Raw genomic sequence first — 22,504 nt, 5'->3', positions numbered from 1 at the left:
CATTCTATTTCAGACCACGCCGAGCCCAAGCCTGCTCGGCACTGTCGTGTCCCACCACTCATCACCCTCTGTCGCCCTCCTTCCCCCTCCCAAGAGGAAGAGAGTTTCTCTTCCCCACCCCCGCAAGCGTTCCCCTGGTCCATATCACACCACCCACGGCTTTGGCTTCATTCGGTTCGTATGTCCCCACCGTCTTCAATGGCTTGTCTCCCCATGTCTTAGGTCAAACATTTGGCCGTCTTGCTCCGGCAGTCCCCGCCCCGTCCGTCCCACAGCCTTGGCGTCGATCAAACACCGACAGGCGGCCTTGAGGGGTGGATATTAATTACACCCCCAATGCTTGGCTGCGTCACCCGCAGATAATAGCTATATGCCAATAGTCCTACTACCTGTCAAATGACCTGTCAAATATGGCCGATGTCAGACTGAGGGGTGGCATATTAGCTTTTTTCCCTCTCGCTTCGCCGCACCTGTACATTTCAGCAGGACGGGCGGGGGCGGCGGCTACTCGGTAGTTCAACGTCTGGGCTGCAAAGGGAGAGATGATAAAACCAGGTGTATCCTGTCTCGCTGGGCAAGATGGATGCTAGGCAGACCAAGTCACACTCTCCCGTCTTCGCCAGAGTTCCAACCACATCGCCGCCAATCATCTTCTCTTCCGCTTGCTAGATTACACTCCCTGCATCCGCCGGCCAATGTGCCTCGTTACGTCGTGACAGCAGGCCTCCAGGGAAATCGTAACAACCTTGATCCCTGTAGGCTACCCCCAACGGCGCCTCTCCTCATGTGTGAGCCCCTTCGCACGCCAGGATACATGTGGCTGACTCGAAAACTTGCCAAAAACTGTACCTATGCAGCAGCAGGACTGGAGCCATGAAGAGCTGCGGAGCCTCCCTGTCTCCGGGCGGGAAGCCCTACCCCAAGCCTCAGCCAAGCCCGCCGCCGCCGCACCCTGCAGGGCCAGACGAATCCTAGACGCGCCACTCTCTCCTTGCTGCTGTGGCGAGGAGAAAGAGCGGGGAGGTGATGCCCCTCGTTCCGCAGTGTGGCTAGCCCGGCAGACGTCTAGTGCATGGAAAACTAGAACCGGGTATCGGATGGTCGAGGCGCCCGCGTGTGGATCTGCAACGGGCTGGCCCGTGCAACGACACCCCGGCGCCGCGGATCTCGGGGAGCTCACTGGCAGCCATGGCTACCGCTTATGACGTCAGGAGAGCAGGGAGGACTTTGTGATCATAAGAGTGTTATTCTGTTACTTTTCTATTTCCCTGCGTCCAGATGTCTCTTTCACTCGCTCCTCTCGGCTGCCTGGTCACTTCCTAGTCCGCAGAGCTCTGGGGAATAATGCTGGACCGTACCCATCGAGAAACGAGCAAGAAGCGCATCCTCATGTATTTTTCTGCCCTCGCCCCTGCTCGCGTCAGAGCACACATCTCCTCCGCCATATCGAAGTCTGCAACACCCAATAAATATCCCGAATCTTGGCCTGTCCTGTGTGTATAATACACTGACCATGCACCTCCTCCATAGGCCCCTTCCTGCGTAGGCAGTTGTCTCCCAGTAGATGGCGACAATCTAGTAGTGACGTCAGGGGCTTCTTTGAGGCTGCTCTTGCTCACGCGTGGCGATCTCCAGCTTGCACCTGAGTATGGGCGTCTACCACCTACCGATCACACAGGCATTGACCTGACTCTATGCCTAGATAAGGTACATTGGGAGGTACCTTATGTTTGAATCGCCCACGGCTGGCGCTACTGTATCGTAGTGTAGTCGCTGTGTGGAATGGGTGCTTCCTTCCTGAACGGCAACTCAAGTGGACCCAGACACCTCGAGCGCATCAGAGGGGCACGTACTTGCCTGCCGAGCGGTGCTCTCTCTTTTTTTTTCCAGCGGCAAGCATAGCTGGATTGCGCGAGGCACGACCAAGTAGAAAGGTCGGGGCCGACGAAGCTTCGTGTGGGCAAAAGATCTCAGCTCCTCCCTCAGATCTCCCTCAGTTCCTGCCTCAGATCCTAACAAGCTCCTCCCTCAGATCTCACCCATAACACCACAACGCGTCCTGTTTGGGCAAGCCCGTATTGCTACTGCCTCCTTCTGGTCACTTTCCCGGCTGAGCTATCGTCCTTCCGGCCATCCAAGCCTCCTTCCTCCACCCCTCGATTCGAGCCCAGCTGGTGGCCCACCCCTCCGCTCCTACCGAGTCTTTCGGTTCTTGGACTGTATGCTTCGTCCTCCCATCCGACGCTTGAGCCGGGCTCGTCCAAACACAAAAACCCATTCTCTCCACATCCAGATCTTGTCTTTCTTTCTCCCAACACTCTTTGGACTTTGGAGCGACAGCAAGTCGCAGAAACGCGTCCGACTGACCCCCACCTGACAGCAGCCTGACAATAGTCTCGGCCTGTTTTGCCAGACGGCGGCCGACCATTTTTGGTTCGATTTTGGAGGTAAGAGACATCTGATTGCAATCTGAAGCATGCGCCCGAGCACCCTCGCGTCTTGCCCGCCCTATTCTACTGATGCCCGCCAACACACCGCCTTGTCTGCCACCCCATCTCGCCCGAATCTCCTCCCCATCACCAATCCGACATCTTTGTATCTTCTTTAGGTTCTGGGGCCTGCCATTTGCCGCACCATCAAGTCGGCAATTCTACCTACCTCTGTCACTACCCATGTACCCATTGCCTTCTGTCCCATCACTATCACCAACACCATCATCTAATCTGCACCTACACCATGGCGCTTTTGGCCCGCAAAAAGGGCAAGAAGCTTCTCGCCCAGCTTTTTGAGCTCCAGAAAGACGACGTCGACATAACAATCCCTACTTTTATATCCGTCAAGTTCTATCTCAAAGACAAGCCGCGCTGCAACAACGTCCAGGTTTCGCCAAGCGGCGACGAGCCCAGCTTGGGCATCATCGACCGCGCTCACCTGCCCAGATTTATCCTTTCCCAACTCGAGGCACAAGGCATTGCTGACGAACATACGGAGACTGTGCAACTGTACCCAGTTCTCTCCTTCATTCTTCTGTCACTTCCGGCTCGGCCCTTGAAAAAGACCGCCTGCTTCCCCACACTGTTCTGCTGGCACTGCTGCCACACCCGCCGGACTCGTCTCCTTTTCGGCTACCTCGACGTCGACATGCTCTCCCGGTCATACACGCCCGCCGAGCTTCTTGCCCTGCGAGCTTCGAGGTCCATTGAAGGAATCCTCACCGCCGGACGGAACGACCCCGAGCTGGGTAGGTACCATCTACTCCCACACTCCCCTCACACCCCCTCACATCCCGCCCACAATGTGAAGAGGAGCTACCCAGGTAGCGGCTATCACCATCTTCATCTGACTTTCTACTAACATTTCTCCACTCTGATCAGCCAGCATTATCGTCGCTCCCAGAGAGAGATCTGTCAATACCCTCGGGGTTGTCGGTTCTGCGAGCACGATGAGGCCGACCCAAAAGACCAGCAAGGATGGCTCGTCCGCCGAGCCTGATGAGGTGGTTTTCAAACGCCGCCTCGAGCATCAGTTCCCGGTGATCGACCCGGCCTGGAAGCTCCGTGGGCGAGGAGGCTCCGAGGTCGTTCCCAGCATCGGACAGCAGTTTGACAAGCAACCAACCAATGCTCCCGGCGAGATAGCCTCTCAGCACCACGAGGGATTCCAGCGCTTCTACAAGACCGTTGTGTCTCCCACTCATGTACGGGTCACCGCAGGCGGGCGCATCGTGCCCAACACCCGAGGCATGCTGTCTCCCACGATCAAACGTCCCAGGGACAAGTCGGCGTTTGAGACCGCCAAGGCCAACGGCAGTCCTGTCCAGACTCGCACCGCCCTACCTCCCTCGGCTGACTCCGATGCCGCTCCCAAGGCCCAGCAGGCGACACAAGCTCATATGCGTCTCCCTCCTCCTCTCTTTGCAGCCTTCTCTCCCAGCTCGTTTGCCTCGCCCGTTCCTGGTAGTCCAATCCAGCTCATGGCGCCTCCCATGATGCCTATCAATCTCCCTTATGGCACCTACCATCAAGCCTCTCGGTCTTCGCAACCCTCCCGCAAGCCGCAAGCAAGCCCGAAGGGACCGCTGCAGGAGCTCCAGGCAAGGAAGGACGAGAACGAGGCGTCAAAGCAGCAGTCAGGCTCGCAACAGCCTGAAACCAAGGGCCCCAAGATTTCCCCGATCGAGCAGCTCGATTTGACGAAACCTTACGTCGTCAATGGCCAGCTGTTCTATCCGGTACCCAGCGGTAACTTCCCAGCCATGGGCGTTCCAATGGTTGCTGGTATTCCCGGCTTTGCGCCCCTTCACCCACAAGTTACAGGCATGGTGCCTCACCATCTGTCTATGAATCCCATGTTCGGGGGTTTGGGCTTCCCTGGTGCCCCAGGAATGATCCCAGGAATGGTCCCTGGAGCTGCACCACCCGCCGTGCAGCAGCAGCAGCAGCAGCAGCAGCGGGGTCATGTGCAACAGAGCCAAGGTGGTTCTCTCGGTCTTCGGCCACCTTCAGCACCTTCGGGACCACCCATCTCGTCGATCAAGCCAAGCGATATCACAAAAAAGCAGATCGAGTCTCTCAAGGCCAACCTCAAATACCACGAGGACCAGCTGCTCTTCAACAGGCACCAGGTGGATGAAAAGGAGATGGAGAGGATGGTAGAGATGCTCCGCGGTGAAATCAGGTTCTTCGAGACGAAGAAGGAGCGGCAGGTAGCACACGAGCTTCAACACTACCCCAAGCAGGAGTCCAGCTGCGAGAGTGACAAGGCCGATGCCGGTTCTGACTCTCAGCCACCGAGATCCTCCAGCGGTCAGACCTCTCTCCCTGATCAGCAAAAAGTGGCCGCTGCCCTGGAGGGCGCGCGCAAGCCGGGATCGCTCCGCAAGAGGGAGTCGAACCGTATCAGGTCAGGAGAGATCAGCACTCGCACCAACGGGCTCGCCTTTGGCTCCCCTGATCCCAAGTGCGGCGCTGGCGCACCTGAGCCGCTCAGGAGCTCAGTCCTACCCAGTGGCGCTGCCCTGGCTCCCCCGTTCGAGCCTCGCTCAGGGCAAGTTTTCGAGGTGCCGAGGCAGCGGTCGTTGGACGACAGCTTCGCTAGTGTGGTGCTCACGGATGAGGCTCGCAAGGCCTCAATGGAGCGTCTGCTCTCTGCCGGCGCTGGGGCGTGGGATCAGTTCGAGGGCACCGGAAAGCCTGAAAACAATGCGCCGACCACAGCCAGGCCATCCAAGGGTGCCACCAAGAAGCTCGCCACGACCTCGTCCATGTCTTCCCAGGACAAGCCTCGCTACGAGTTGCCTTATCTCATCGGAACGTTGCCCCCTGGAACTGATACCCGCACCGCCCATGACACCGACTACAAGTACCCGCGAGCTCTCACCGATGCAGAGACAAGGGCTCGCTACCTGTATTGGTCCAAGGCCCCTGCAGAGTACCGGGTCGGTCTTCCGAAATACGATGGGCGTAACTTCTACAGGGCATCGCCGCCGGCCACAGATTCAAGCGAGACGGCTATTGACGCCTCCCACACTGGTTCTGCTCAGCGAAATCCCTCGACCTCGACCGACTCCGGTATCTCGTTCAAGAAGCCTGCGGTGACACGCGATCCATTCTGCCCATCCACGCCGAAGAAGCAGACGCCGCAAGCTCAGCCAGTGGTCACCTCGGCCTCTGCCAATATTGCCAACATGACCCGGAAGCATGGCAACTTGAGCATGGGCGAGGTTTCTCTCAACACCGGGGCGAGGCTTCAGGGTCGTACATCCGCCCAGAGTGCCCGGCCTGCCGACGCAGATGTCAAATCAATCGATTGTCTCGACAAGCGGTCTTCGGAGAGGCCTGGGTAAGTCACAATCCGAACACAGCCGACACTTCAAATTGGTGATAGCCTCAAATCTGACACTCCCATGTATCGCAGTGCTCGGCTGCTTCAAGCAATGCTCAAGCGTGGAGCCAACCGTAGCAGCGAAGCGCTCCCAGGTGCCGTCACATCGACCAACGCACATGGCTATGTTCCGCCATTCGGCTTCTCAACCTTCTCCATGGCTCCCCCAACCATGGGTCCCATTGTGGCGCATCCTTCGGGGTCGCCCGCGCTCTCGGCCCCGAGCAAGACCTCGGACAAGAACAGCGGCATACAGGCTACACCCATGGAGAGGCAGGCGGAAAACCGTCCTCCTCTAGGGCAGTCGTCTCTCGAGGAGCAGTTCCGCCGGATGGTATCCGGCGAAACGAAGCAGCAGGCCCAGAGTTCCATCCCTGTGGACGGCAGAACTCAAGATGCCTGGCGATGAACTCGTCGAAGCGTCCACCATGTGCGTCAAGGCCGAGCTCAGAGAGGCATGCATCGACACACAGAACATCTCTCATCATCAGACCGCCGCCACAGGTGCATGCATCGCCAATGCCATATCAACTATACCCCAACATCAGAGTTCCGCCGCCCTCTTTAGCTTTGGCCCTTTCGTCAACGCGAATGGGTGTCATTTTTTCTATACGCCACGCTATCATGACGGCCGAGAAGGACCTGATCAACTGCATGACCCTATCACAGTTACCCAGCATATCCCCATCTGCGACATAGATATATGGCCTTTGTTTTTAACTCGCCCATGTATCGTTTTTTTTTCTTTTTCGGTTTGATTTTGTTTCTTTTCTGTGGACGGGCATGGAGAACTTTTCGTCGTTTTCTGGACCAACAATCTGATAGACGGCAACATCGGGTGTGCGTAATGGAGTGGGAAACTAGATGGACGGGATAGCACTGGCGGTCATGTCATTGCCAGAAGCTCCACATGAAGGGAGTGTTTAAGGACGCGTACAAGGACCAACAGAGTATCTCTCCAAGGATCCTGCAAAGGCACTTGCTCTGATAGTATGTGGCAGAATAGATTTTGCTGTCTCGACGACTAATACAGGACGTGCTGCCTTTACTTTCCAAATTGGTGCCCCCCCTGGCCTGTTCTGCATACGCCCAACTAGCAGAAACAAGTCTGCCAGAGTGTGCCTTGTCCCTCGCCATCAAACCTCCGACGTCATTGAGTATCTCCGACGGAAGTCTGCAGGCGAGAGCGCGAGACTGATAACTAAGTGTCTCGCGCCGGGTTTACTCTTCGCCAGTCGTATACCTCGAAAACCGTGGAGCTAGTGGTTGACGCGGAGATATCCTAGCGGGAACAGGAACAAGAAGACTACGAGGACGGAGATATCCTAGCGGGAACAGGAACAAGAGGACTACGAGGACAAGGAAAATGAACGATGATAGACCCGCGCGAGAGCCTATCACCTAGATCAACAGGAGAGCATGCCTAGGCATGTCAACCTACCTTCTTCCATGAGCAGAACACCAGAAATGGCGTCTGAAAGGCATGATGACATGGCTGCTGTGTCAAGGCCTGAACACTGCACGCCAGCAGCCGCGTCCCCGAGGGAACGCTGGAGATTGGCTCCGGTAGTAGTCTTGTTCGCGGGAAGTATCCCCGGTCAAGAGCTGACTGGTGATGGAGGGCGGACAGACAGATGGCTGTAGGGTCGATGACGGTTAGCATGGGGAGCAAACGGCGCAGAGGCCGGTGCGGGCCAGATCCCAGATCTGGCCTGTCCTGTCCCTCGGCCCTTGCACCACACCATGCCACACAAGGGCAGCATGGTAGTGATGGGAGGGAGAGAGGGTGAAGAGACTTCGGGAGGACCTCCCATGGAGCATTTCACAGCAGCGCGAGCGACAATCCAAAGATGAAGCAAGCGGCTTTTGGAATGTGAAATGGCCATTGAGCAACAACGTGACTCGATTGTTTTTGTTCCTTCCTTCCCACCATGCCGAGAGTAGTTAAAAAGACGTTGGTTCCTGTGTTCCATTTTTTCCCCTTCCAGTTCGCCATTTGCCGAAAACCGAGAGAAGAAAGCCGAGCCGTCGAACTCCTCGTCTCAAGGGCGGCGGACATAGGGTGTGTGGGTATATCTCGCCGTTTCCCGAGGACGCCAAAGCCAATGGGAGCCGATGCCGCCATTCCCTTTTCAGGGTTGCCCATCGTGTCGTCATTCCATTTCGTGATGGAGTAGAAGGACCCAAGGACTGCTGGCTTTGTGTGTGTGGTTGGTGGTGTGTGCATGCGTGTCGTCATCGGGGGCCCCAAGAAAAAGAAAAAGGAGAAGATTTTGGTTGAGTTCGTCGCTTAAGCCTTGCCGCGGGCCTTGGCCGAGGCCTCGCGGCCGCCCTTGATGCGCTCCAGGATGCTCTCGCGGTCCTTATCGAGCTTGAGCTTGGTGATGACGACGTTGCTGGGGTGGATGCCCAGGGGCACCGAGGCGCCGGTGGCCTTGTCGCGGGTGACGCGCTCAATGTGGATGACGTACTTGAGGCGGTAGACTGACGTGACCTTGCCCTCCTTGTCCTTGTTGGTGCCGCGGACGATGGTGACCTCGTCGTCCTTGCGGATGGGGATGCTGCGGACCTGTTTTTTTTTTTTTTTCGAGCGGGGAAGAAGTCAGCAAGATGCAAAATGACAAAGGATTGAAGAGTAGAGTAACGGCAACCTACGTTGTACTTCTCGCGCAGCTCCTTGCTCAGAGGGGCGCTCATGATGTTGCGGCGGATGCTCGAGGGAGCACCGAAGTGCGCCTTGCGCGACTTGCGCCTCGAGGAGTGGAGGGCTGCCGTCGGATGGTCAGCTCGACTGCTCATGCAGAATATCTAGCGACGGATTGCGCAGGATCTCTCGACTTACTCTTGTTAACCTTGGTCATTTTGGCGGTGCTGAGGGAACCTGCTGTTGGGGGTTAGAAGAGGCTGGCTGGCTGGCTGAAGAGTTGTCGAGGGAGAAAGGCGGGAAGGAAAAAAAACGATGGGGAAAAAAAAAGACATGAGAAAAAAAGGCTCTGCTGTGTGGGCCAAAACCCTAGCGAGCCCTCAAAACGGGGTTGGGCATGTTCGGTTATGTAAGCGATCATGCTTGGTGAAGCTCGTCACGTGAGATGGCAACTTCTTTATCGCATTCCAGGCGGCTGGTGTAATTCGATTGGCCAAATTGCAGGGACTCAACGGCCAGAGAGAGGCCTGGCAATCCCTGCTCTCGCAGTGCACCGCCATTTCCACACAGCATCACAAATATCCATGTGCTCGCCATGCTTGCTCAAGAGTCGGTCTGATTCACAAAATCCAATTCCTGACGTTGGTCTAATTAACATAAAATCGTGCTTCGATACTCGTCTGCTCTCCTCAATCCCCATCACCAACACTCATCGCGCCACGCCTCGCGTCTCATCAGCGTCGCGCCCCAAACCAGCCTCGGCACACCCCGACCTCTAGTACTTCCTGTAGTGGGTCGAGTCGGGGAATCTGATGGCGGGCTCGGCCTCGGCCTCCCTCTTGCTGTGCTTGATGTTCAGCCTGTCGAGCAGGCCCAGGACCGGGTCGGCCTCGCGCTTGGTAGCCGGGGCGGCGGCCACGTCGAGGTCGGCACACTGGTCGTCCCGCTTGTAGTGCACCGACTCGTTGAAGAGGATGGCTGGCTCGGCCTCGGGCTCAGCCTTGGCCTCGCGCTTGTAGTGCACCGAGTCGAGGAAGCTGATGGTCGGCTCCCGGGCCTCGACCTCGGCGTCCCTCCTGTCGGTGTTGGGGGCGGTGATGGCGGCCGCGGCCGCGGCGCCGGCGAGGGTCAGGATGGCGAGGACCTTCATCGTTGCGAGGGCGCGTGTGCTTTGGGGGACAAGATCCGTGAATAGGCGGGGACTCTTGGACGGAAGAGTGATTTGCGGACTCGGAAAGTGGAACAAACAGACTCGGCGAGAAACCGTCAGCTCTGCTAGCCAAGCTACCATCTGTTGCCGCCCCTTTATATACGCTCAAGTGCTCTACCGCTTCCCCAGCTCCTGCCATCTCCGAGATCCGCCGTGGCGTGGCGACGCCAGGGGGAAACGTCGGACCGGTGGAGAATACGCAATCGAATTCGCATTTCGCCGCGTCCGCATGATCAAATATCATTCTAGCCCCTTATATCTGCCCTTCTCAATGCCTACGGGGATCCCCCCTCGAACGGGGGGGCTGGTGGGGGCTTGTGATATCGAGATATTCGCCTGTGGTTCATGGGAGGGCGGGTGACAGACGCAGTGCCCGATTCGTGAACTTCTCCCCCCTGTCCCCTCCTTCACTGCCATATCTTCCACAAATCAAATCACCCCGGCATGCATGGTGGGTCTGCCTCCGTCCAGGCAAGGGGGCAGAACAAACAAGCTTTCACGGCGGTGGCGAGCCAGGGAGACCCCGGACAAGGTTTTGCGGGTGGATGGTGTGTCAGTCGGTGTGGCCCGAAGGTCCTGAGTGCGTGGAAGGCAGACAGGAAGACAAAAAGGAAGAGAAAAGGAAGAAAAACCATCGGATCAGGAGGGCGGACGGTGAAGACGGGATGGGGGTGGAGAAAGTATAATATGGTAGGTGGCCAAGCCCTCGGGAAAGCACAAGGTTGGACGCGCGCAGAGCCTCTCCCGAGATCCGATAGCATCTTGGCGACCATTCCAGCCGCCCCCCAGCTCCCGCCTTGGCACGCCGCGTTCTGACATGATGGAGCTGCAGCGGCGAGGCACCGATCAAGAAGACGTCGAATCGGCAGCCTTCCTGGCGCCGAGAAAGAGGAGGACCCTGCACGGCAGGCCGCCCCGAGAGGAGGAGCACGGACGGCATGCGTCGTCGTCGGCCAAGCTTCCGGGCCTCTTGTTCGCCGCGAGCTGGGTGGTGTTCCTGGCCGCGGTCTGGGTTCACAGGCTGCCCTTGTCCGACAAGCGGTGCGTGAGGCAGCTGAACGTACCGTGTAAGAAGTCCAACTAATACTTTCTTTTTTGTTTACAACGATCTCGGGCTCATCAGATTGAAAAATCAGCACCGTTACATGACGTGATCGAGTTTGAAGACGTCCAGTTCGACAACGCATTCCACAAACCCAGCCCCTACAAGGGCAGGCCGACCAAGGAGTTGGAGGAGAGGTGGAAGGACCTCTGGTACTGTATGTCTCCGACTTCCTCATCCAATGACCTATACCTAGCAGTGCAAAAATAAGGGACAAGGGAGAAAATAAAAACCCACTGACTCCCTCACGAAAAGACGGCTCCTTCGACCTCCCCGACTCGGCCCTCCCAGGCCTGCGCAAGCCCCCCGGCGGCACCGGCGGCCACCCGTGGGCGCGTACCGCTTCGGGAGGCCTGCTCGCCGGGCTCGAGGTCTTTCACAACCTGCACTGCCTCAACCTGGTGCGGCAGTACGTCCACCGGTCCGAGTGGGACTACTCGACCGACCCCGGCTTCTCCGGGACCGAGCAGCAGATTCTTGATGTGAGCAAGCCATCTACCTGGCACTTTACATCCGTAGTTTATGTCAAGAGGAGAATCCGGCGCTCACACGATAGGAAATAGCACGTCGACCACTGCATCGAGGCCCTCCGCATCCGCCTCATGTGCAGCGCCGACGTCACGCCCTTCCTGCACCTCAACACGTCCGACAAGGGCGTCCAGCCCGACTTTGACACCCAGCACCGCTGCCCGCGGTACGGCAACATTGTCGACTGGGCAAAGCAGCACCAGATCATGCGGAACCACGATTCATCTAAGCAAGCAGGACATGGCTGAACAAGCTTTTTTTTTTTTTTTTGCCACGCTGATGAAAGTACGAGCATATGCATGACCTCCGGCTTCTGTCCTCCCTTATCCGCCTGTGGGCCTCTGCTACTCGTTGGGCCTCCTCCAGCAGCCCTCGCCAGAAAAGATAAGTGCACTTCTCTACTCCGAGGTTTGCAATGCTGTGTCTGAATACCTCGAAAGCCGGTACTTGCGTGAAGGTGGAAAATGCGACCGCGTGTTGAAAAAAAAAACCCCGTCAGATCGGGCTCGGCATTGTGAAAGGAGGCCCCTGGCGATCGTGATGATTACGTTCTCGCCAACCTTGAAGTACAGCTCCTCTATAGACAACCCCCTGACCACGAGAGACATCGAGCCGAACTTGCTCGCACCCCTACGTTGCATCATGTCCATGAGCTGTCTTGTGGAACTTCTCACCCTGGACCAGGTACGTGTCAATATGCGGATAGTAGGTGACCTTGTCGACACCGTAGCGGCCAGCGCGCTCGAATATGGAATTAGCAGCCCTCTCATGACCCCGCATCCACGCGTTGGGGAAGGCATCTGAGTAGTCCGCCGGGGTGGAGGTTCTTGATGTTTGCTGACGGTGGCATTTGCATAATGCGTCCAGCCCGTCATGAGAGTCAAATCGGCCAAAATGTTGGACCAGGCGTGAGGCTCCTCGGCAACACCGACAGTGGTATCCGCGTTGGTATTGCACAGTAGCAAGTTCAACATCTCTTACTGGTGCATGCGCGCAGCCCAGCAAACCGGCGAGTAGTACCGACCCCTTCGACTTGCCGGCTCGGACTGCGGGAAGACCTTGACGCCCAAGTCAAGGATAATTTCCACGGCCTGCCGACAATTTGCCTGCATAGACCAGACAAGAGGAGTTCCATCCGTGTGCCCGTGCCGGCCGTCCAGTCCGGCGCCTCTATAGGAGAGTTCGGAAGAGCTACAGCCCCAGGCCTCCGGGCTTGCACCAGCGGAAATCAGCCGGCGAACCATGTTCCGCATGTCTTCGGAATCAGAGGAGCTGAGAAAGCGTAGTGGCCCCCATCCGCCGTCGTCCAACAGTGCCGCAGAGGCGCCGCCTTTGAGGAGCAGGCGAGCAATATCGCAGTGTCCCGACTGACAGACTCCTATCAATGGCGTCTCATCTATAAACGGGGTATTCACGGCCTCGGGATACACAGAAAGCCATCTTCCGAGGCCCGCCTCTTTACCCCGTTATCGAGAGGTACCACGGCGTGGTTGATTCGATCCGGCTGATGGATTCTATCTCTTGGTGTATTCGAGCTAGCTAATGACATGGCTATATTCTTTCAGATGCTAGTTCTCCAATCCGATACCGGCATAGTCCTGCCGTAGGATGCGCAAAGTCTGGCAAATAAGCGTGTGGCGGTTCACCGAGTGACTAAACCAGGCAGCCAGGGAAGGACCTGCCCCAGCCACGTGCCCCAGCCCGCCGTGAGCCCCAGAAACGCGACTCGATAACATCTCCCATCTCCATCGACACCAACTTTGGCGAGGCCGTACCATCATGCGAACACCGAAAATGCCACCTACACGAACACCAAAACGCTGCGATCGAATAAATCCCGTCTTCAAAGCGGCCGTCGAGCGCGCCGCGGGGAAGCTCCCACCGATAACGGACAGTGGGACGCTCTCATTTCGCATCACTCAGCATCTGCCGCACCAGAGGCCTGACGACAGACCAGAACAGACGCCCGACGACAGACCAGACCACCAGCAAAAAGTCGTATGGATCAAAACCCTTTCGGTAGAGACCATCGAGACATTCGAATGTGCATCGGACGGGTGGCTTGAATGCATGAGTGCCTGCCTACAGAACCTGAATTGGACTAGCTCAACCGCCGCCATCTCGAGCGTTTGCTGTCTCGGCATCCCCACGTAAGGGCTGACCGCCTACTATCCAGATTACATATGCTCCTAACACATGAGATTGTACACAGCAAGCAATCGTTCATCCTGGACGGCGTGTCCGTACGATATGCACTTTATACGAAGAAGAAGCCGACCCGCTTCGCTTTCATGGAGCTTCCTCAGGCCAAAGCAAGCGGTGGGTGTGAGCGTTATGCTGCAGCGGTCGCTCTCATGCTCAACTCTCTACCATCTCGCGTCGTCGTTATTGCGACGGGACAGGGTAGCGACTGGGTTGAAATGCTCTGCCATGATCAGGCCGCAACCCCAGAGACGGACCAGACCAAGAGAGAGCTAGGCTCCGGACCCGTGCAAAGCGAGCTGATCCCGATATACCGATATCACTTCGACTTTGACGACGACCTATGGGACGCAAAGATGCGGGGCGTCATCCAGGTCCTCACCAAGGGGTCCGCGAGAAAGGAACACACCGTCAACTCCACCGGGGGTCGTCTTTTGGTCCACCCGCCACCAAGCAGCATTGCAAGCCCCGAAACGTGACGCATCCGCAGGGTCTCACGGGAACAGGAGAAGCACAAAGGACTTCAGGCCTAGGCTCGCTTATACGTGAAGTGGGTGGACTGCCTCGAGTAGGAGCTGGCGAGTGAGCAACATAGGAAGCAATATGTTTTGTTCATGCAATGAGCAGTCTGGGTTAGGAGATATTACGTCGCACTTACGGGCACCCCTCCTCTTCTCCGCAGCAGACCCTTCTCTCTGTCTCTTCGCCAACAATAACAGCCCGCTTATCTCTGCCGGATCGCCTTGTTTCTTGATGAGCCAATAGGATTGAGGGATCCTCCCCTCCCCTCTTCTTCGCGGTGCGCCAACTTGGCGAGCGTGCTGGCGAGTCGGGCTTCCGGTGCTAATGAAGCCCGTTCTCAGAGGCTGGTCATGAACTAATAGTCCGTTGGATATTGTTAGTCGAGATACCCAGGCGCTAAGGGGTAGTCGGTAACAGTCGCAAGTCAGGCCTACAATCACCAGATAACACAAGTACATCCATCATCAGGCGCACTGGAGAAGACGGGAAAGAGTGATTGTGATTCTTGAAACACATCCCTCATGAGCGTCCCGTGGTAACATATGCTACATGGCGTCCTCGATTCTCACCTCGCCGAGAAACGGGGGACTACCCAGCCTTGAGGATCCCGACGCAAAGCCAAAAAGTACGAAAGACATATAAAATTCAGATAGATAGATATGCAGTTCTACACAGATTCCCAAGAAAAACAATAGAGCGTGGTTGGGACGGAACAAAAAAAAATCAACCCAAGAACTCCTTCAACTCCTCAGATTCCTCTATTATCTGAGAGAAGGAGAAGGGCGCAAACGGCCAGCCGGCGAACTCGGCAAACTTGGAGAACGATTCGACCCAAGCGAGACGGAGAGCTTAAGGCAAAGGTTTGGTTGGTCAGTCGGACAGCTTCACCTAAAAGCGTTGGGGAGGGCAAAGATGGTTTGGATGAAGACTCACAATGCAACATGGCAGACACGCCCTCCATGATGATCAGAATGATAACGCTGAGACAGAAGAACATGGCAAACGAGATAAAGATGGCAATGGCGCCCACCAAGCCCGTCATTTTGAGAGTGGGGGCGAGCGTCATGGACCAGAGCACCGAACTGAGCTGCTGGTGAGCCAGCGACAGCGCCCAGAGACGCAGGTACGAGGCCGTGTGCGACACGCAGTTGAGGCAGAACTCGATCGTGTGGATGACCTGGTGGATCATGACCTCGCCAAACTCGAATTCCTCGTGATCGCCGTCACCGTGCAGATCCTGCGTGATCATGGCCACGCCCGCATCGCTGTCGAGGCTGTGGCGGTTGCCGTTTCCGGGCCGCCCCGCATCGTCATTGTCGTCTCCGTCGAGGGCGCTGACGTGCGAGTGCTCGCCGATACCGCGGTAGCCCTTCGCACGTGCCTGGTTGTGCTCCCAGCGCAGGTAAAAGGGCTTGAGGAACAGCAGGACAGGGACCTGCACGAACGCGAATAGCAGCAGAAAGACCTGCACACCCGCCTGGCCCGGGTACAGCTCCATCCCCTCCTCGATCTTGCCCGGCTGCAGGAACATGTAGATCAGCATGTTGAGCAGGCCAGGAGGGTTGCGTCCGGTGCCGGCCCAGTCGACGGTCCACTTGTAGATGATGCAGAGAACCAGGTAGCCAAAGATTGACTGGAAGAATATCATGCCGGGGATGAAGTTGCCCCAGATGTCGATCGACTTCTTGAAGTGGCGCGCGTTGATGTACGAGAAGCAGAGCGAGTACGTCATGTGCGCCCAGCCCATGATGATACTCATCTTCATCTTGTAGCTGTTGCTGAAGAGTAGGTCGTTCTCGGACCCATGCCACATGGGGTCGAGGCCGAACGGGTAGCGGTACGAGCCCTTGAGCGAGGCCGTCACGGCCTGGCCCTCCGTCCAGCCCTCGGGGACGTCCCACTTCCAGGCGCTATCCCAGAGCGTCATGGACTTGGAGAAGATGTCGTTGTACACGAGACCGGTGAAGACGGAGAAGACAGCCATGACAAGCGCAATGTAGCGGCCGTAGTAGACCATGGCGAACAGCTCAAAGGTCACCTTCTTAAGCGGCTTCTCCCAATAGATCATGGCGATGGCAGCGCAGAGCATGATGACGGCGTGACCCAGGTCGCCAAACATGACGGCAAAGAGGAAGGGGAAGGTGACAATGACGGGCAGGGCCGGGTTTACCTCCTGGTACGTGGCAGTGCCGTAGGCGTTGACGATGGTCTGGAAGGCCTCGGTGAACTTGTTGGTCTTCAGATAGGTGGGCGGCGTCCTGTTGGTCTTGATCTCATTGATGATGGAGGGGACCGACAGGCCGGCGCGGCTGGTGACGTCCTGCAGCGTCGTGCGGATCAGGGGCAGGTCGTTGCGGGGGCACCAGCCCTCAGCGATGAGGGTGCGGCGGGCGCGGTCGTACGAGAAGAGGTTGAGCGTGTTGTACACGGCCTTCTCCTTGCCGATGAGCACCATCCAGGCGGCTAGCGACTGCGAGATCTGCGTGAGCTCGGCATCGAGCGTCTGCTGCGTGTTGCGCAGCACGTTCTGCACGTCATCGAGGCGCGCGTTGACCTCGAAGACCTGGTCGCGGCGCAGGTCGCTGTTCTCGTCGACGCTGTAGACCTCGGCGCCCATCGACTCGGAGATCTTGCGCACCTTTGCCAGGATCTCCTTGCCGTGGGCGAAGATGACGAAGACGTTCTTGTGCACCGGCTCGTTGTTGCTGGGGTCGACGAGCGGCTCGGGGATCTCGGACTGGTTCATGTACAGGTTGCCGCGCAGGGTGCGCCACAGGATGCGCTCAAAGGCTGCGACGCGCTCGCGGGGGATGACGCCGGCCACGAAGCCGATGTTCATGCCCGAGAAGGACCGCTCGACCTCGGAGGCCTGGTTGTGCTGCTCGACGTCCTGCAGCAGCGGCGCGTCGTCGTCCTCGGTCGAGGCCCGGATCTCCTCGACGTTGCCGTGCGCGCGGTCGAAGAAGCCGCCGGCCTCGCGCAGCACCCAGCGCCATTCGGTCAGCTCGACCTCGCGCTTCTTAAGTGTCTCGTAGCTGTCGTTGAGCTGTGAGATGCGCGCCTCGAGGCCCTGGCTGCGGTCGGCCAGCTCGTCGATCTCGGCCGTGCTCGGGGGTGGAATCGACTCGGCGTCGAGGTCGAGCTTCCGCAGCGGGATGCCGGCCTTTTCCATCTGCGCGTGGAAGTAGCCTGCATGATGCACGCCCGAGTCAGTTTAGATGCAGCGCCGGCCGAGGCGCGTGTGGCCCGGCAACCCGAGGTCGGGCTTCTTACGGAGCTGGCGTTCGACATTGTCTAGCCGTCGGATTTCTCGGGTGAAGGCCCTTTGGAAGGCACTGAGGTCATCGTTGAGCTGGATTGGGGTGTTAGCGGTCTGACGACAGGGCTAGGGGGCAGACGCGGACATACATCGCGGAATTGAACGAGGCCGACCTCGCCGAGCGCGTTGACAACTTCTCTGCCGATTTCATTGGAGATGTACAGCTGGACCATGCTCATGTCCGCCGAGCGGAATGGAGTATCGCCCGCCGAAGCCATCGTGATGGTTGATGAAGCGCGGCTGCGTTGTTGGGATTGTTGGTCAATTGAAGTTGGCTCAGAGCTCAACCTCGGAGTTGTTCTTGCCTTGGAAGCCGGAAGGTCGTGGCGGGAGCGATTCATTGGTGCCTGAGGCAATTAGTGGAGCAGGTGGCTGAGCACACCCTGCCGGTTCCTGCTTGAGCCACAGTATCGTCACTAATTCTGTCGGCTTTCGGCAGCCTTCGGCGTCCTAAAATAGCCTAAAGGTCCGAGCTCCACAACGACAAGTTTTCTCCGTTTATGCAAGCTCAAGAACGAGCCGCAGGTTGGCGTTGCATCACGACCACGCCTCCACTACTCCTCAACTGGTGTGGAAATGTAGTCCTGATAAGTAGGTACCTACATAGTTACATATACAGCCGCTACATCGCGGGCGATCAGAGTGTGTTCATGAATGTCCTGCGGGTGATTTAAATTTAGATGCTATTGAAAGGCACTGTACTACTAGGGCTAAACATCGATGTCGCAAGCCCGAGAGGAACAACTGCATGAAAGCCATCGCCGATTCGAGATAAAGTCATGGTAGAAAGTAAAGCCTAGAAAGGGTATACGCTTATTCTTGTCTTAAAGCTGATTGATGCCCTCTCCCGTTCACGAATGGTGCCGAAGGTGCTGCAACGCTCAATAAACCCAACGTGATTTTCCCGAATCATCCCAACTTTTAAAACCGCTCAGGGCTCCTCAACAAGGAGAGTGGTCGCGTAGCAAAACTCCATGGGGATGCAAGATGAGGAAAATGCGGAGAAAGAGAAAAAAGGTGTGAGAAGAAAAGAGGAAAACAGGCAAGAAACCAAAGCATCGTTCTTTCCATGTCCAGGAACGCCAAACCAGAAAGCAATCTCAAGAGATGAGACTTTTCCAACACGCATTAAAAGAGCTTGAAAGGGGAAAGAGAAAGAACCAAAAGGGGTTGAACAAGAAGCGAAATATTGAAACAGAATGCGAGTAGAGACAGGCCCGCGCAAGGCATGCCGACCAGGCTCAGATGGTGCGGCCAAACATGTACGACCCGTACATGCCGCCGACCTCGGCCTTGGCGACGGGCACCTTGCGCATGCCCCAGTAGCGGGCGCCCATCTTCCAGTGGCGCGCGCCGTTGTCGTCCTCGTTGTCGCCGCCCTCGCGCACCAGCCACGACCGGACGTGGATCTCGGACACGCGCCAGCGGTAGCGCGCCAGCGCCCCCGTCGACTTGCGCACCTTCTTGAACACGTCGGCCGAGAACTCGACCACGCCCAGCGGCTCCGTCACCGACTGCAGCAGCACCGAGTCGTTGAAGAGCGTCGACGCGTCCAGCTCGCCACCCCACATGTCCGACAGGTCCAGATACCGCACCGTGTGCGGCACCCACGCCAGCTGCGCCGCGATCTCGGCGTCCTCGCCCGTCATGTCCACGTCCCCGTCCGACCCGGGCGTCCCCGGCCGGGCCTGCGGGATGAAGAGGCGCTGCACGTCGCGCAGCTTGAGCGACCGGCCGAGCGCCAGCTCCTCGAGGTGCTTGGTCAGCGGCAGGAGCAGGTCGATGTGCGATGCGTTCATCTTGCTGCCCTTGAGGCTTAGCGACTTGAGCGTCTTGGGCAGGATCGGGATCAGCTCGTTGAGGTGCTGCTCGTCAAATAGCTCGTGGCTCCGCGCGTCCGTCGCCAGGCTCAGGAACTCGAGGCTTTCGGCGACTGCCGGGTGTGAGCGGATGAACTCGATCACCCTCGGGGCGGACAGGAGCTTGCACTTGGCGAGGTTGAGGTGGGTGATCCGAGCCGTGGCGGGGATGCTCCAGAGCGCATCGTCCGTGATGCGCGTGCCGGCCACGTCCAGGTGCGTCAGCCTCGTGAGCCGTGGCATCAGTGTGTCCAAGACCGTTGCCGGGAGCGTCATGCACTTGTGAAGGGACAGACGCTTGACGGTGAGGGCGACCGGCCAGTCGTCCTTGTTGGACACCACCTCGGCGAATGCCGTCTTGAACAAGGCCGACGAGCAGCCGCAAAAGTCGAGGGCCTGCAGCCTATCGAGCCCAAAGAATAGCTTGCGGAGCACGGCCGCGTCGAGGTCATCGTCGATGTATTCCTGAGCCAAGAACTCCTGCAAGAGCGGGGTGAGCTCGAGGCACTGTCGCAGCGTCTCGGATGTGAGGTTCCTCGCCTGCGATCGCTCAGATGCCGTCGAGAAGAGGGTGGAGGGGTTAAAGTGTGAGAAGTCAATGCGGCGCACGATGGTGCCCAGCGAGGGGTGTGAGTTCACGTGAGAGAGAAACTTCTGGAAGATCCTCGAGTGGGGGATGGTGATCCTGTTGTAGAGCGAGCTCAGTGTCGCGGTGTGGAGCGTCTTGGACGTGAGAAGCAGTGACATCAGGTCGATGTTGCGCCTCTCGAGCCCGTTGGGCGGGATATCCAGCACGAGCAGGTTGATGATGGCAGCTGTCACACGTGCTCCGAGTTAGTCATGGTGTTTTCCTCGCCCTGCCCAAAACACAAACGATCCCCGCAGGTTCACGCCCCACGCCTGAGCGAACCCCATACCTGAGCGCCTTCCGGTCCGAGCAACTCTTACGCGGGGCTCAGGCAAAGCCTGCTGCGCTGCGGCTTACGAAGAACATGTACAAGTAGCAGAGAGGGGGGGTGAAACATACTCAGCAGCTCGACCGGGAGCCTCTCGATGGGTGCATCTCCAGGGCTCCTCGCTCCATTTCGTCGCTTGGGTGTGGGCTGTGGTGTGGGCGTGGCGTGCCAAGCAACGTTGAGCACCTGCAGATCACCAAAGCTCTTGCTGGCAAGCTTTCCCTTGACATTGATCTGCTTCCACCCCTTGAAGCCGTTGGCAGGGAACCAGTTTCCATGGAGCCTGCTTCCGGGCTGGGTGACGGGAGGGAAGTACTGGGCCTCGATCATGTTGCCACGGGCGGCAGAGGACGGGGCGCTGGGTGATTCGTCGTCGTCAACAAGGGCAAGCTCGTCGGCGGGTGCGGTGTAGGATGATACCTTGGAGGCAGTGAAGGTCTGTGCCAGGTCTTCGTCGTTCTCTCTGATGGACGAGAAGGAGGTGCGGCCAGCCCTCTCGGGGCTGGTGTGCCTGGACGAGTCGGTGGCCATGGTTTTGTAGTTGGAAGAGAGCGTGGGCTTCAGACTGCTGGAGCTGGCAACTCCCGCTCCATGCGGGGCCGGGGGCGTTTCCATTGGACGCAAAGAAGGGCACAGCTTTTTTCTTTTTGGTTTGGTAATAATCCCCAGGCCGCTTGTGGAATGGGAACGGTCCCAAGTGGTGCTGCTCAGCGGGCTGGCGGCAGGGGCCCTGGCCTCACTTCCGGAGCAGGGTATGTACCTGGACGGTGGAACACACAGATGGCCGGGACACAGAGGACGAGGATGGAGCTTTGACGTGACAGTTGGCGTGACGGATGGTTGACCTGTTGCAAGCAGGCGCCGGGTGCTCTCGTTTTCTCGTCCGATGTGCGAGGCGGCCAAGGGGGGGTGGAAAGGCAGCCTTTCTATTGAGTAAAATGTTTGTGTTTTTAGGTAATCGTTATGGCCAGGTCATGCGGGGAAGTTGGTGAGGCGATGGAGCCGCGAAGGTGAACCTGTGACACGGGAATCTGGCGTGCTGGCTCTTTGTGTGGTGTCTGGTCCAAGCGAGCGGCGGGTGCCAGCAGCAGACGCAATGCAGAACAGAGGAGTGTAATTTTGCGGCCGGGGAGGGGGTGTGGTGATGGTTGAAGAAAGGCTCCGGGGCTAGGGGAAACTAATAAAAAATAAACGAGGCACCGTGCAAGAGCTTGACGACGCCCAGCGACGGACGAGGGCCCGGGGAGGCGGGTTTGGCCGAGTTTTCTGAGCGGCGTTCACAATGGCTCAGTCCATCGATTGGCAGGGGCTTTGGAACGAGGTACTTTGCCGGGGCAGGCTTGAGGGGTGTGTGTAGCCGAGTCTAGGTGGTTTGGTATGCGATATTGAATGGAATGGGCATCGAAGTTGATGGGTCTGTAAGGCATTGAGGCGCGCGTGTGTGATGTGTGAAATGGGCAATGTGGTATGTGAGCGGGAGCTTGACATGGACAGGGCTCAGTAGCCAATCTAGACGTGCCCTCTGGGGCGTGTTGGTCTCGGATAGGCAGGAACGCTGGACTTTTGGGCTCAAATGCAAACGGCAACGACACGAACGAACGAACGAACGGAAACCAAAAGGACGAACAAAGGGTGCAGCACCTCGTCCTCCACCAGCGCCAGCAGCAGCGGCGGCGGCGGCCTGGCATGCGCCTTTCCGGGCGGAGCCAGAACTCGAGTAAACAGAAAAATCCTTCTTTGGGCGATTGAGTAATGGAAACAAAGAAATGGAGCCGCTTCGCGCATTCTTTCAGGTCAGCTGAGCCCCTTCCCGCCCGCCGAAAAAAAAACATTCGCCCCAGCCATGGGGATCAGGTCAGCACCACCATGACAAATTTGTTGGCACCGCAAAATCAATTTTTTCCTAGTAACTCCACCGCCCTCAATCCAACCCACGCACAACAAAGCCTCACAACGATGTTTACAGAGCTTTCTACGCCTAAAAAAGCACGCGTGCAAGCCGTATGCGATTTCCTTGATACAGAAAAGCGTTCCTACAGTCACAATGCCGTTTTTCGTTGGGCTGGAGTCTCCAAAAGATCCGGCTGGCGTTAGGCTGTTTGGGAAGATAGGTACATCAAGGAACTAGCAGAAGAGGCCTGGAATGGGTTGTCACTTGATTCAATCAACAGGTGGGTTGATTCTGTACCGGATATCCTAGAAAAGATCGTGGATGCGGAGGGCAAGATGACGGCCTACCACAGATAGTAGCCCCTGGGTTGTAGCTCCTTTTTTTGCGG

The 22,504-nt window shown here is 57.6% G+C and overlaps 9 protein-coding genes across 9 annotated transcripts; 4 read left to right on the top strand and 5 right to left on the bottom strand.

The window, feature by feature from the left end:
• The first annotated feature begins 784 nt into the window (after positions 1-784).
• Positions 785-1,335, top strand: GGTG_04617 (hypothetical protein). The gene has a single exon (XM_009222413.1). It carries the CDS (start codon positions 852-854, stop codon positions 1,203-1,205), a length of 354 nt encoding a protein of 117 aa, XP_009220677.1. The 5' UTR covers positions 785-851; the 3' UTR covers positions 1,206-1,335.
• A 1,401-nt stretch (positions 1,336-2,736) lies between these two features.
• GGTG_04616 (hypothetical protein) lies at positions 2,737-6,292 on the top strand (the record flags this gene model as incomplete). Its single annotated transcript, XM_009222412.1, has 3 exons — positions 2,737-3,241; positions 3,375-5,841; positions 5,917-6,292. The coding sequence occupies 3 exons, from the start codon at positions 2,737-2,739 to the stop codon at positions 6,290-6,292; spliced, it is 3,348 nt and encodes a 1,115-aa protein (XP_009220676.1).
• Positions 6,293-8,173: 1,881 nt separating this feature from the next.
• On the bottom strand, positions 8,174-8,744 carry GGTG_04615 (60S ribosomal protein L26; the record flags this gene model as incomplete). Its single annotated transcript, XM_009222411.1, has 3 exons — positions 8,174-8,452; positions 8,539-8,651; positions 8,726-8,744. The coding sequence occupies 3 exons, from the start codon at positions 8,742-8,744 to the stop codon at positions 8,174-8,176; spliced, it is 411 nt and encodes a 136-aa protein (XP_009220675.1).
• Positions 8,745-9,118: 374 nt separating this feature from the next.
• On the bottom strand, positions 9,119-9,841 carry GGTG_04614 (hypothetical protein). The gene has a single exon (XM_009222410.1). The coding sequence runs from the start codon at positions 9,816-9,818 to the stop codon at positions 9,303-9,305; it is 516 nt and encodes a 171-aa protein (XP_009220674.1). The 5' UTR covers positions 9,819-9,841; the 3' UTR covers positions 9,119-9,302.
• Positions 9,842-10,201: 360 nt separating this feature from the next.
• GGTG_04613 (hypothetical protein) lies at positions 10,202-11,774 on the top strand. Its single transcript, XM_009222409.1, has 5 exons — positions 10,202-10,427; positions 10,570-10,804; positions 10,874-10,996; positions 11,095-11,321; positions 11,403-11,774. The coding sequence occupies exons 1-5, from the start codon at positions 10,425-10,427 to the stop codon at positions 11,613-11,615; spliced, it is 801 nt and encodes a 266-aa protein (XP_009220673.1). The 5' UTR covers positions 10,202-10,424; the 3' UTR covers positions 11,616-11,774.
• A 223-nt stretch (positions 11,775-11,997) lies between these two features.
• Positions 11,998-12,654, bottom strand: GGTG_04612 (hypothetical protein; the record flags this gene model as incomplete). The annotated part of the gene is made up of 2 exons (XM_009222408.1): positions 12,349-12,654; positions 11,998-12,193 (listed from the first exon to the last, which is right to left on the bottom strand). The coding sequence occupies exons 1-2, from the start codon at positions 12,618-12,620 to the stop codon at positions 11,998-12,000; spliced, it is 468 nt and encodes a 155-aa protein (XP_009220672.1). The 5' UTR covers positions 12,621-12,654.
• Positions 12,655-13,063: 409 nt separating this feature from the next.
• On the top strand, positions 13,064-14,894 carry GGTG_04611 (hypothetical protein). The gene is made up of 2 exons (XM_009222407.1): positions 13,064-13,517; positions 13,580-14,894. Exons 1-2 carry the CDS (start codon positions 13,147-13,149, stop codon positions 14,046-14,048), a joined length of 840 nt encoding a protein of 279 aa, XP_009220671.1. The 5' UTR covers positions 13,064-13,146; the 3' UTR covers positions 14,049-14,894.
• On the bottom strand, positions 14,575-17,684 carry GGTG_04610 (V-type proton ATPase subunit A). Its single transcript, XM_009222406.1, has 4 exons — positions 17,500-17,684; positions 17,365-17,443; positions 15,025-17,280; positions 14,575-14,939 (listed from the first exon to the last, which is right to left on the bottom strand). Exons 1-4 carry the CDS (start codon positions 17,626-17,628, stop codon positions 14,815-14,817), a joined length of 2,589 nt encoding a protein of 862 aa, XP_009220670.1. The 5' UTR covers positions 17,629-17,684; the 3' UTR covers positions 14,575-14,814.
• Positions 17,685-17,807: 123 nt separating this feature from the next.
• Positions 17,808-21,958, bottom strand: GGTG_04609 (hypothetical protein). Its single transcript, XM_009222405.1, has 3 exons — positions 20,646-21,958; positions 20,297-20,583; positions 17,808-20,084 (listed from the first exon to the last, which is right to left on the bottom strand). Exons 2-3 carry the CDS (start codon positions 20,553-20,555, stop codon positions 18,652-18,654), a joined length of 1,692 nt encoding a protein of 563 aa, XP_009220669.1. The 5' UTR covers positions 20,556-20,583; positions 20,646-21,958; the 3' UTR covers positions 17,808-18,651.
• Between the last annotated feature and the right edge of the window lie 546 nt (positions 21,959-22,504).

The sequence above is a fragment of the Gaeumannomyces tritici genome, assembly GCF_000145635.1.
Source record: "Gaeumannomyces tritici R3-111a-1 unplaced genomic scaffold supercont2.2, whole genome shotgun sequence".
NCBI lineage: Eukaryota > Fungi > Ascomycota > Sordariomycetes > Magnaporthales > Magnaporthaceae > Gaeumannomyces > Gaeumannomyces tritici.
The sequence above is the reverse complement of the archived record's forward strand: the minus strand, read 5'-3'. Positions and strand labels throughout refer to the sequence as shown.

Excerpts from the sequence above, each read along its gene's own strand:
- GGTG_04609 (XM_009222405.1), bottom strand. The coding sequence starts at position 20,555 with ATGATCGAGGCCCAGTACTTCCCTCCCGTCACCCAGCCCGGAAGCAGG. Across the intron at positions 20,085-20,296 it reads GCTCCCGGTCGAGCTGCTGA|CTGCCATCATCAACCTGCTC; the intron begins GTATGTTTCACC and ends CACGTGTGACAG.
- GGTG_04614 (XM_009222410.1), bottom strand. The coding sequence starts at position 9,818 with ATGGTAGCTTGGCTAGCAGAGCTGACGGTTTCTCGCCGAGTCTGTTTG.
- GGTG_04613 (XM_009222409.1), top strand. Across the intron at positions 10,805-10,873 it reads GAGGCAGCTGAACGTACCGT|CACCGTTACATGACGTGATC; the intron begins GTAAGAAGTCCA and ends TTGAAAAATCAG. Across the intron at positions 10,997-11,094 it reads GTGGAAGGACCTCTGGTACT|ACGGCTCCTTCGACCTCCCC; the intron begins GTATGTCTCCGA and ends CCTCACGAAAAG.
- GGTG_04611 (XM_009222407.1), top strand. The coding sequence starts at position 13,147 with ATGCGAACACCGAAAATGCCACCTACACGAACACCAAAACGCTGCGAT. Across the intron at positions 13,518-13,579 it reads TGCTGTCTCGGCATCCCCAC|CAAGCAATCGTTCATCCTGG; the intron begins GTAAGGGCTGAC and ends GATTGTACACAG.
- GGTG_04610 (XM_009222406.1), bottom strand. The coding sequence starts at position 17,628 with ATGGCTTCGGCGGGCGATACTCCATTCCGCTCGGCGGACATGAGCATG. Across the intron at positions 17,281-17,364 it reads CAATGTCGAACGCCAGCTCC|GCTACTTCCACGCGCAGATG; the intron begins GTAAGAAGCCCG and ends TGCATCATGCAG. Across the intron at positions 14,940-15,024 it reads CGTGTCTGCCATGTTGCATT|CTCTCCGTCTCGCTTGGGTC; the intron begins GTGAGTCTTCAT and ends CTTTGCCTTAAG.
- GGTG_04617 (XM_009222413.1), top strand. The coding sequence starts at position 852 with ATGCAGCAGCAGGACTGGAGCCATGAAGAGCTGCGGAGCCTCCCTGTC.